The 11,977-nt window shown below is 36.7% G+C and overlaps 2 protein-coding genes and 1 long non-coding RNA gene across 4 annotated transcripts; 1 reads left to right on the top strand and 2 right to left on the bottom strand.

The window, feature by feature from the left end:
- Positions 1 to 501: 501 nt before the first annotated feature.
- LOC111340631 (uncharacterized) lies at positions 502 to 1,555 on the bottom strand. Its single transcript, XR_002695776.2, has 3 exons — positions 1,397 to 1,555; positions 1,061 to 1,108; positions 502 to 769 (listed from the first exon to the last, which is right to left on the bottom strand). It is a non-coding gene; the product is annotated as an uncharacterized LOC111340631 (long non-coding RNA).
- Positions 1,556 to 4,867: 3,312 nt separating this feature from the next.
- Positions 4,868 to 9,593, top strand: LOC111340628 (solute carrier family 67 member A2-like). Of its 2 annotated transcripts, none has more exons than XM_088731014.1 (5): positions 4,868 to 5,039; positions 5,153 to 5,240; positions 5,625 to 5,668; positions 7,006 to 7,135; positions 7,599 to 9,593. In XM_088731014.1, exons 1-5 carry the CDS (start codon positions 4,932 to 4,934, stop codon positions 8,375 to 8,377), a joined length of 1,149 nt encoding a protein of 382 aa, XP_088587140.1. In that variant the 5' UTR covers positions 4,868 to 4,931; the 3' UTR covers positions 8,378 to 9,593. The 2 variants fall into 2 exon arrangements, with proteins under 2 accessions (XP_088587140.1, XP_088587139.1); XM_088731013.1 differs by having other exon boundaries at positions 4,870 to 5,039; positions 7,362 to 9,593.
- LOC111340626 (diphthine methyltransferase) lies at positions 8,940 to 11,495 on the bottom strand (the record flags this gene model as incomplete). The annotated part of the gene is made up of 4 exons (XM_088731029.1): positions 8,940 to 9,726; positions 10,265 to 10,420; positions 11,151 to 11,226; positions 11,437 to 11,495. Coding segments are annotated over 4 exons (351 nt in total), but the record flags the coding sequence as incomplete, so codon positions are not given.
- Between the last annotated feature and the right edge of the window lie 482 nt (positions 11,496 to 11,977).

Below are 11,977 nucleotides of genomic sequence, written 5' to 3'. Positions count from 1 at the left end.
ACTTTCTTAGAACTCTTATACATTTTCTTACGGGTTCGCTGAGTCAGAGGAAGATTTTTTCCAAGGACTGTCTTGAATTGTTAATCAGGTCATTTTTTGGACAAAAAGGAACTTTAACGTAGAGACTTGACTTGAATTATAAATAAGTAACTAAGTAAGTAAACTCTATATTTAAAGAGGATAGCACTTAATAGCCAAACGGCTGATAAACTTGTGGCCCTCATACAATAATATGATAATAATACTACAAATATAAATATTAATGAATAAAAATGAATACGTTATTATAAAAATAAAAGAACAGTTAAAAAACGAAAAAACCAATGATAAAATCTAAAATAGAAGTATTTATAAGGATTAAAGGACGGGTAATAGGCTCCTGAGGTAATTAATTCATTGATTTATTCATCCACTTTTTGATAGCCAATAGCTCTAGTTAAATTCTTGCAGAGAGACTGCCTGTCCGCAAAGTTGACGAAACAAAGAAATATTTTTCCATCATATCATCCACAAACTTTATTTTAAAAACATTGTAACCAATATATATTCATCGTAAAGAACACAACCTCTTTTGGATTAAAGCAATTTATTTTTACAACAAAAACAATCTATACTTCAATTTAATCATTTCATAATGCAGTCGAACGTTAAATTATGGTATGCTGTGCTGTCTTCAGTTCAAGTCAATTCATTTCTTTCGTTCCACCTCACATCCCAGCTCACGGGCCTGTAAGCAGATGTCTCTTCGGTACTGAACCACCTGTTGAGACTGGACAAACAATATAGACAGAACAGAAAAAAATTAGCGAGCTCTCTTCGCGAAACACGCATGACAGTATGGGCGCGTGTGTCACCAAAATCGTCTCAGTGCCCCTTAAGCTGGTTTTCCTCGCCTGTTGGACGAAAAAAGGTGATGGCATGCTACGTCGACTTAGGACATCTGAGACACGTGCAATGCTGCCCGTTGGATACGAAGGATGCATAACATTACCAAAAATACAAAGGGCAAACATTAAACACACCAACAAAAGCGCTGTAAGCTAGAGATCTCAACACTAACCTCTTTAAAGCTTCTGCGGTCGTTCATCTTCAAGATTTCTGCTGCCGGCTTGTTTACAAATAAATAGTTTAGTTAAAACGTCGTTTACAAGAAGTAACTGTTTAATAACATTAGTTCATACCTAACTGAAATCGATAATAGTCTGGTTTACATCGAAAATTGAACTCATTCAGGAGGAAAAGAAAAAGAAGCAAACAGATCATCTGATGAAATAGAATAACTTAAAAAGAAATGAGTGAGTAATCGTGAAGGATTTTTAATCAGTTATTGCGGGTTTTTGAGAAAATTTAACTTGACAGGAGATAAGACTTCTACAGACTAAGGTTTTAAATATACCTTTGGAGTTTTAGCTATTTTTTGATAAATCCCTCCTTCGACCAAAACCAAAGAAAGGAGCAGTACCAACAACACCGCGGTTTTCATCTTGCTTGTACTAGCTTCACTCACGAACTGACTCCTTTCCGGCTCAAGACGCCTCGCATATGAAGATATATAAAGGTGCATCAGTCAGAGTAAGATGTGTCCGGCTGTTTAGGAGCTCTTTGTTTATCTCATATTAATGAGTTTTTCTTACAGCATTAAAGCTGTTGCCTTTAACTTTCATGTCACTACAACGTGATAGATATCAATGTTGGCAGAACGTTTTTGCATCTTTCTTTGAACAAGTTATATTTAATGGTTTGCATCGACAAAGAAAGTACCTTTTGAACCAATCGAATGGATAGTAATTGACAACGCTCTGTGATCTCTTTTTTTGTTTTGCCGGTGAGTTCAAAAAAGGCCGCCGCGTTTAAACTTGAGTTTTATTCATAACCATCGGATTCTCTCGAACTCTTGGCTGTCGATTCTCAGTTATATTTGTAAAATTCATTGAGGCTCGCATCAGCATTTTGAATTTTAATTAACTCAGGCTTTATGCTTCAGGTTATTTTCGTATATCTTAAGGACTCAAATATATAACAGGTTTATCTATGGAAATTCGTGGACACAACAACAACCACACTGTGAGAAATCATGTTAGCATCAAGTGAACTTGCCTGTGTAACGCTAAGCTGCAAAGCGAGTTTTTTTTTAGTTTTCCTCGAAATGTTTTTTAGATGAAGATTATTCTAATGATAGAGGACCCCTCAATGTGCATAGCAGTCCTAGCAGCTGGTTCTATTAGCCCCCGACTTGCTTTTACAAACTATCGTCTACTCTGCTAAGTCAAAGTTGCCGAGGGGGAATTTCTCAAACTCTAAATGGAAGGTGTGCGTTATTGCAGTTTTAAAAGTAAAATATCTCGCGGGTTAAAGAGCTATACAACGTTAGGCTTAAATCAAAGTGGTAGTGCACATTACAATGGATTTTTGTTATTTTTTCATCGGATTAGATCAAAAAATTATTTCTCTTCTTTTAACCTTTTGGAAAATGTAGACCAAAATTATTAATTGGTTGACAAATGAATTGCACCCTATTGCATTTTAAGCATGTCTATCCGTTAATAAGGAAAATTTTAAGAAAAAACTTGAAATAATCGTCAGTTGAGAATTTCTCAAACTGGATAATTGGATAGGTTCCGATAGAAGACATCTAAAAGGAGCACAAATTGTTTCTTACTCATCGAAAGTCAGTGAAAGAAGTAAACTGGTTCAATAGGCGTGTGGCATGAGATTTTGTGGTAGTTTTTTTTTGTGGACCAGTGAGTTTTTTTGTTCCGTGTGAACGAATTTATCGGATGCAACTTCTTCGGGAAACTTATATTCAGTTGGGTTTTTCTATTCCGGTAATAATATCATAAAATTTCATTGTTTGTTGAGTAACAAATCATACATATATCTTATTAACCAAGCGCGAGGGCCGTACTGGGAGAATATCGGCCCGAGGTCTTGAGAGTACGGACCGAGCGCAGAGAGGTTCATACAAAAAAGACCGAGGGCCGATATTCTTCCAGTACGGTCCCGAGCAAGCTTGGTTAATAAGAGATTTATTATACGACTGAAGTTCAAAGTGACACAAGTGAGGTAACATTCGGGACCATTCAGGACAGAGCCCGGTCCAATACTTAGAGAATATTGAACCGGCAATAGAGCATTTTGATTGGTTGATTTTAGTTATTGGCCCTCTGACTGCCCGAGTCGTGTAATAATATCTAGTATTAGAAAAGGTTCTTTGTATCCCATGAAATCTTACTTAAAAGGGTTGTCATGACATAAAACTAAAGCACAAAACACAAAGTCTACTTCTACTAGCTCCCTGCAGCGTTTTATTTCACAAAATTTATGTGCCAGCAGGAACTTAATTTTACGATTAATTAAACGATCCTCAAAAACTAAAACCGTAAGATTTTCGTATGCTGAAAGACTATGCACAGTCGAAAAACAGGAAATGTAAGGATAAGATCGATAGCTCCTGATAAAGGAAAAAAAAGCGCTTTGGTGTTGATGTCACGTATGCCGCTGCTGACAGTTGCCTGTAATGCATGCCTCACAGTACCAAAAATAAACGAAACAAATCGAACAAAGAGAGTTTGATCTGACTGACTTACCAGCTCTGAAGTTTTGTCAAAGGTTCAAACACGTCAAGGTACACGCCTCCACCCGGATTTCGCGCGCCGTCCGATTTCGCACGCATCCGCTCGATTTCGCGCTGTCCGATTTCGCTTGCTTCTGGCAAATTTCGCGTGTTGTCCGAGCTTCCGTTCGTTTTCGGTGCCTGTGTCCTACTTTGAACGCCTCTGTCCTATTTCGAACGCGTTCGCCCGATTTTGGACTCCTCCAGCGGATTTCGTCCTCCTTTGAAAACTTTCGTCCGATTTCGGGCTTTGAGGTCCGTTTCTACGTCTTTCCGTTTCGGTAACAGCAGCCTAACTTCCATTTACAAGTAATCACATTCGAAAATTTGCAAATTCTGAAAAAGCCTTATTGTGTTTTCCGAGAAAGACCACAAAGCTGGAACATGTGATAACATCAAACTTAAACGAAATGAAAAAACTCTCAACGAAAGTGAAAAACAGTGTTTCACAAAGATGTCATTTTAAATTGAAGGGTTTGCTATTCGCAGGAACACATTACCATCTTCGTTCATTTGGATGCCACACCAGTATCTGGTATCGATTCAGCTTATCTAAGAAAGGAATCTATGTAACGTTCAATCTCGGAGGCCAGAGAATATAAAAAGACTCACAAGGATCGTACAGCAGAATATTCAACCTTGTCAATCTTGAATTCAACATAGCTATATTATAAAAAACTTCCCAAATGGCTGTTTCCATGGAGTTTTTGGCGGTGAAGCCATGAAAAATATACTTGGTTTTTTTTTCGTGGCTCTCTAATCTTCATGTTCCCTAACTGACCACGCCAAAAACCGCCATCAATTGTTAGTAGCCAAACTTGTCCCTTTGAGATCGATAGTGCTAGTAAAAGTAGCATATTTTGCAACTAACACTACTCGAGTTTTTCTAAATTATTCGCAAAATTATGCTTTTTTTTTTCATAAAGTATGCTTTTCACTAAAAGAAACAAAACTAGTCCATAAATTGTTTATAAAGCATGGAATATGATGTGTTCTCTATTTTGGAGTAGCACACCTGCTCTAATGATAGATGTATTTACACTTCGGGGACTTGAGTCTTTAAATTTAACCCTGACAGGTGATGTTTTTCTCGAGTTCACTCGTAAAGAGGTTGAAAAGTAAAAGCAAGGCAGTTTTAAAGCGTCACGCTATTGTCATGAAGTAATGTTGTTTGTGGCCAAATTGTTTGCGTGACATCTGTTTTGCGTGACGAGTTAAGAGTCTTATCACGTGGAAGGACAAACCAATCAAATCACGCCCAGTCCAGACGACCAATTTGAGTTTTGGTTTGTATTTGTTGTAATCAAACAAATTGAACATGCATGGTGTCCTCGGTTCGAAGTGGCCAAAGATGACTTTGGCTTCATTTCTCAAGATGGAAGAGGGAACGGTGCTGATTTACTGTTTGTACTGCGTAGGATTTCTGGTATGATCGACCAGTGCCGCTTGCTTTTTCAATAACTCAATCTTGTTGAGATGAGTATAATCAAAAATTGAATAAGACACCAAAGATATTTGTTGTTGTCTTATGTCTAACAGGATTTGTTCGCTGTAAGTTGCTTCTTACCTCTTCTCACTCACAGAGCAAGGGAGCTTGGGGCATCACCGTCGCTTGTCGGAGTGATAGGTTTGTGGATCCGTAAAAAGGCACACTTTTAAACAAACGAACTTCCTCTACCTGGAAAACTCACTAGTTCATTGTTAAATTGCACCTGTTAATTTATTGTTTCACTATACGTCACACTGAAACCCTAGGTGTTTATTCTCGATGGGAGGTTCTCCGTGTTTATTTTTATAGTTCTTGACTGATGAATTGTCCAGAAAAAAGATGTCACGTAAAATAAAGAACAAGTTGAACATAGACAGAAGATTCCTATTCTTTCAGCAATCTTGTGTGTCGTCAAATTACATACTCAAGAGTTGAAATTTTGAAAAAAGTTGCTGATAAAAAGTTGTTAAGGCTGACTTTTTATCTGTATAATAATTAGTTTTCTGTTTTATTATGTCACAGGGTCTATATATGGTGCCCTTCAATTCTTTTCCAGTCCTGTCATGGTAAGAGTTTTGTCAATATTATTATTATTATTATTATTATTAAAATTAGTCTTCACAAAAAATTGTAAACTGCTTCAACCAGTCTGTTAAGTCCCCCGCAAAACATTGTTAAGTGCTTAGAGGCTTGCAATAAGTGCTACATAAATTGTAATCTATTAAATTATTATAAATTATTATATGCATAAAGTCACGCAACACTTTCGCAAAGTATACTTAAAAACAAGATTATGAGCTTGTTTTTCTTTTTATGTGACAGTTGATATGGGTGAAGTTAAAATTGACCAAGGGGGGCATGCATAGATATCTAGAGAGCATATTATGTAATGGTAATGGTTTATTAGATATGAATTCGACAATGTAATTGTTACAATTTGTATATATCTACTTGTTGTTCAAAACTCAGTATCAGGACAGGCTCAGGCATTGATTGTACTTTATCTACAATCTCACACTGGTAGCTTACTCACTTCACCTACCAAGCATTACAGAATTCATAGTGAGTAGCATGAAGCTGATTAGATTACAAGATTTTTGATATTGCCCTTTTGGGGGAGGGAAGGATATTTGGTTAACTTGTGCGTGGTGTGTACCATGTTATAGTTTATTCTTTGGCCAGTTAAACACCCTATCTTAGTCACTTTTGGGCAAATGTAATTTCTGTGATCCCAACTTAGTAACGTGGGAGTCTAGTGCTGAGAATGTCTGTCATCAGCAGTAATGATTGATGTTTCAAACACACTGGAAGTCATCATTGATAACACTCTCCTAAAATGTTACCTCTGTGTTCAAACCTTTTATGATAGATCACAAGTAAATTTACACAGACATGGAATGTCCCAAGATTTGCTCCTATTTTCACAGTGTGGGCAAGCCTTGACTAGTGTAATATACTGTGTCAGTGGTGGATCCAGGGAGAGGGTCCAGGGGATCCGGACCCCCCTAACAGACCTGACGCTTACAACTTTGAAACTGAAATTCCTACATCGACAGTATTGTATATCATGTTTTAACTGGCTGATCTTTTCAATGAATCTAAGTAAACGGTACTCTTGCGGCCAAGGAATTATAACGTGCAACCATGACTGGTGGATGGTGGGTGTGGGGGAGAAGCAATTTGCCTCAAAAGTCCAACAGTCCTTTCTGAACCAAAGTTTGGAACCCCCCCCCCCCCAATCAAAAACAACTGGATCTGCTCCTGTGTGTGGTATACAATACTGTGGCTAGCATAATTAATATGGCAGACTTGATTTTGAATGACTTTGAATCAGCTTTGAATTATAATTGAACTTGAAGTTAATGTACATTTATATTAATAGTACACTTTTTCCTATTCGTAGGGCAAACTGAGTGATATATTTGGAAGAAAAAATGTTCTTTTGATTAGCCTCTTTGGAGCAGCTGTAGGTTATATTCTGACAGGAATTCCAACAACATTACTTTTTCTAGCACTGAGCAGAGTTCCAGTAGGTGAGATCCTTTTTTTTCTGGTTTATAAGTATGGAATGAGTCACCCTGTTCAATGCTTGTTGATTTTTACTCTTTACTGCAATCCATAGCTCCTGCAGAGGAGAGTGGGTATTAACATAAAATTAATATAAATCTAGTCAAGAATCCTAGTAGTGTAGTGTTTGGGAACGTGCTTGGGTCATTTTTGTTGCACTACTTAAGATAAACATGTATTGTTTCTTTTCAGGGATTTTCAAGCACAGTCAAAGTGTTGCAAAGACATATCTTTCAGATGTTTCACCCTCTATTGATCATCCTAAAGTGTTTGGGAACTTTAATGCATTTTCCAGTCTAGGTTTTGTAATTGGTCCTTTGATTGGCGGACACCTGGCCATGCAGTCAAATGGTTTCTCCAGGGTGACTGCCTTAACTGGATGCATTTTCTTGATCAATTTTTTCTTTGTATGGTTCTTTGTGACACCAGTTGAACAAGTAAGGAAGCAGTCTTCTACAAGGAAAGAACATGATCCACTCCTTGCTGATGACAATATAGTAAACAACAAAATGGCTGACCACATAGAAAGTGAAGTAGATAGGAAAGAACTGAAGGATAGAAAAGAACTCAGTAAAAAAGCAGGTACCGCCACATCCAATGGAACAAGTATATACAGAATTTCTTCAATGAGTTCATCACTAGATTTGATAGTAATTCGTTTTGTGATGGGATTTTCGATGCTAGTCTTTCGCAGCAATTTCACCTCCATGTTAGAGTTCCACTTCAATACTAGTCCAAAAACCAATGGCTATATTATGTCTTACAATGGTCTAGTTGGTGGTTTTTCTGGAATTCTAGTGGGAAAGATAGCAAAATTGTACAATCACAATGATGCAAAGATGCAACTTCACTTCTCACTAATTCTTATGGCATCACTTCTAGGCATAACATTTTCACCCAGCATATTGTTTATTCCAATCTTCATTACGCCACTGGCAATCTCGAGTGCAGTCTGCCGTGTCTGCACAACTAATCTGACTTTCCGCAGGGGCAGGGAGGATGAGAAAGGTGTCATGTTAGGGATAGGGAACTCATTACTGTCATTTGCACGAATGATTTCTCCTGCTTTAGGTGGGTTTGCTCAGGAGGTTAGTGTTTATGGGCCTGGTTGCATTGGTTCCCTTATAGCAGGCATGGGTGTTGTTATCATGGTACTCTTCCCACCTGATAGACCCAGAGTAAACAAAAGGGAGAAGAAAGAGCAGTGAGAATTACATATGGCAGTATGCTTTTAATTTCATCCATTTTACAAAGAGCCATTTCCAAATATTTTAAGCCATAAAAGTCAGAGTATTATCAGATCTTTAAAAAGGATATCACTTACTCGTTTGGAAACAAAGGGTAGACAAGATCAGAATGGTTAAAAATAGGGAGCTTTAATTTAAGCAGACAAGTGATGAGAATAGTCGATCTAAAGCTGAATTCTCCAAACTAACATCATAAGAGTTGTATGGCAGACAGTAAGGAGAATTGCTCATGGATTGTAGGAGTGAAAGCTTAGAGTTCAAATAAAAGGAAAGATTAGTTGCTGGCCAACTGTTTTGGCTAGCATCTAAGCATGTTCAACACAATCATTTACCACTATCCACACAATTTTGGAGTAAAATCCTTATCATAGTGCCAATGCTAGTCTTGGATTTTCTTTACTTGGGGCAAATTATTCTTATAAAGTTTATAAGTAAATCTTTATTTCTTTGAAAAGTTAAAATAAATATCAATATAATTGATATTTCAATGTTGAAACAACTCTAAATTTATTTCACTGGGAAATTTTCACATATTAATTCTTTATTCCAACAGGTACAGTTACTGGTTCCCTGAATTACAAAAGTATTTACTGTATCATTGAGAATTGTTTTAAATTGTGTGTTCTATAGTATATTTGTACCCAACCTATGGGAGTTGTTGGCCAGTGCAGGACAGATAATTAGTCACTGTCAGTGCTAATTATTTTTAATTTCTGATATACATGTAGATGTTATTTTTGTGTGGAATTCCACATGTGAGTAATGTCATATTTTGTGTAAAATACTTGCAGATAACATACATGTATCAAGTATTTGTCTAGACACATTACATGTAATTCAATCTATATTCAGTTCACAGGCAAGCAACAACACTTGAAACCATTATGGTTGTACTGTAGTAATTCTTGCATTTCAAATGTAAGAATTTTAGAAAATTGTCTCAAATGTATTTTATGTTGGACAAAATATTTCATATCATAGAATTATTTACTAGTAAGGGAAAATTACTTTGTGTAGAGCAAAATATTGGATCTGATGCATTGCCCTGCTCATGGAATATAAATCATCAATGACCTAAGCCAAGCGTTAAGTTTCACATCATTGTAAGCAACTTGTTCTCACATAAATAATTAAAGGAAGTAGTAGATTGGGCTAATAAAGATATTTTGTCATGTAAGAGTGTATCATTGGAAAAAAAATTCTTAAATTACAATCTACTGTAGCAGTTAGTCTTTTCATGATAGTCATCTTTACAGAAGAGAAGGTGGAGAGTGTATTTTCACTTTTTCATCCCACGAACAGTCAGCCATCTATAACATGGAAGAAGAATTAGAGGAAAATCTGCCTAAATTGATCATGACCAGTACTCTTTGCCATAGTTTAAACTGTTCACAGGGCCATTCTTTTTTTAAAATCCCCTCCAGGAATGAAGCCAAGTTCAACACCTCAACTGAATTGATAATGTAAAATTTGCCATTGCAGAGTATTAAAGCTGGCACCTTGCAGTTCATCAGAGCACTCTGATGAAGGACTAACATGTGAAACATTGCCTTTAGAGACTCTTTATGGTGGTTGATTTATAGTGACTATAATTACATGTATCAACCCAGTTAATAAAACCAAATTATCTTGTAGTACCAATAACCACCATGGTTTCTTCGGAGACTTAACCCTCTTGCCTCTCCAAATACTTGGCAACAACACAAGCTCATATCCTTCTGGAAATAATCACGATACAGCAATGTCTTCTAGATCACAAGATCTTTACTGCAGGCCTGGACTTTGGCAAATTATTGGTCTCATTATCACTAATATGTCAAGATATATTTTTTTTAATGTAAAAATTACCTGTCCTGGAAGATGAAGATTGAAATCTAATCCCAGAACAAATTCTGTGTGGTGTTCTGTAGTCTCTAATGGACATGTTCCATTGCCGATGTTCCAAGTTCGAACTGTAAAGTCATAGGAGCAAGATGCCAGTAAGGTGCCATTATGGGGAGAGCACTGATGAGAAATAATGGATGAAGTGATAAATTTTTGTTATCAACCCTGATAATAACTCTTCTTGATAATGAAAACATATTTGGAAGATGTTCCTACATATAACTGTGTACACTGATTAGGAAAGCCTGTTGATAAGGGAAGGACCACTACTTTTACACGACTTTTATATCATTCTACAGTACCATCTTATTTAAGCTACTGTTTGTAACAGTTGTTTGAATAGAATTAGAATTAATTTATTGTTAATAGTCAGCTTTCTTTATACCAAGGGATTGAAGACCTCAGTCACTTTGCACCAATAGATAGTACTGTTCTTGATTGAAAGTAGCAATGAAAATGACAAATAATCAATTTGAAAAAGAAGTTAGGACCTAATAAAAGTTCAATATTTATTTCAGAGAATAAGGTAGGACCCTCGCTCCAAATATGAGGTTTACAGGCTGACTGAGTGAGAAATTAATTATCAAACTTGCCAGTTAGATTTTAAAATTTACGAGCTAAGGGTTGCATGATTGCCAGAGAAAATTACACACCAGAGAATAAAACATTCTGTGACAGCCAAACGCATGTTGCCAATTTGGCCAGTTTTCCAAAAATTAGAGAAAATGTTTTACTTCCCACCATAGTGACTGAAGTAGTTGCAAGTAGGATTGTTGTTTTAGTAAAAGGGAGTGGTATTTAGGCTAAACCTTTCCTTCCCACCTGCAAACTGGTTAAAAGTGGTTCTTACCTTCACTCGTCTTACTGCATACTGGTGGCCTTCTAGTGTAAACACAGGTGCGGTTATGTTTCTCAGATCCCAACCTCTATATATTGGAAGAAAGACAACCATTGCGACATGAATCTACAAGGTGTATTTACATATGACCTTTACTGACTAAAATTCCACCAAAAATATATACATTATCAAAAAAGTTAATCATCTATGCTATAATTCAATTTATGCTGTCTCACGGAACGATGTCCAACAACTGCAAAAAAATTATTTTTTATAAATGATATTACCAAATTGGTACCTGATTTTTGTATCCACTGATCCAGTCACCACAAAATTCTCCAAAAGATACAAAAAATGTCAGACAATTAGGGAAACATTCCTTTATATTGTTAACCCTTTAAGCCCCGATAGTGCGTATCTGCACTCTTACGTGACTGCGTCACATTCCCGATAGTGCGTATTTGCACTCTGTGGAGTGCTTGTGCTTTGACCAATAAAAAAAAACGCTTTTACTTGGTTGCTAGCTGGTTGTAGTTTGTCTTAGCCAATAGCAGAGAGTTTTAGTTCTTTTTCAATATGCAAATCACTATAGGTTGTGACTTAGTGTCACGCTGAAAATTTGAATTGAAGTGAGTAGAGTGAAAATGGCTACTGAGAGTGAGAGCGAAAGCGCAAACGAAGAATTCCTGGGGTTTGACGAAGAAGCACAAGCTGCTGTTTTTCGACCGAGAGAAGAAGAATCGGAGTCAGACGTTTCAGTATCTTCTGTTGCGACTGAAGAGTTATCAGACTCGTCCGAGAGCGAAGAAGAAGACGACGACGATCAGTGGAATGACAAC

Source organism: Stylophora pistillata, chromosome 8 (genome assembly GCF_964205215.1).
Source record: "Stylophora pistillata chromosome 8, jaStyPist1.2, whole genome shotgun sequence".
NCBI classification, from domain to species: Eukaryota; Metazoa; Cnidaria; class Anthozoa; order Scleractinia; family Pocilloporidae; genus Stylophora; species Stylophora pistillata.
The sequence above is the reverse complement of the archived record's forward strand: the minus strand, read 5'-3'. Positions and strand labels throughout refer to the sequence as shown.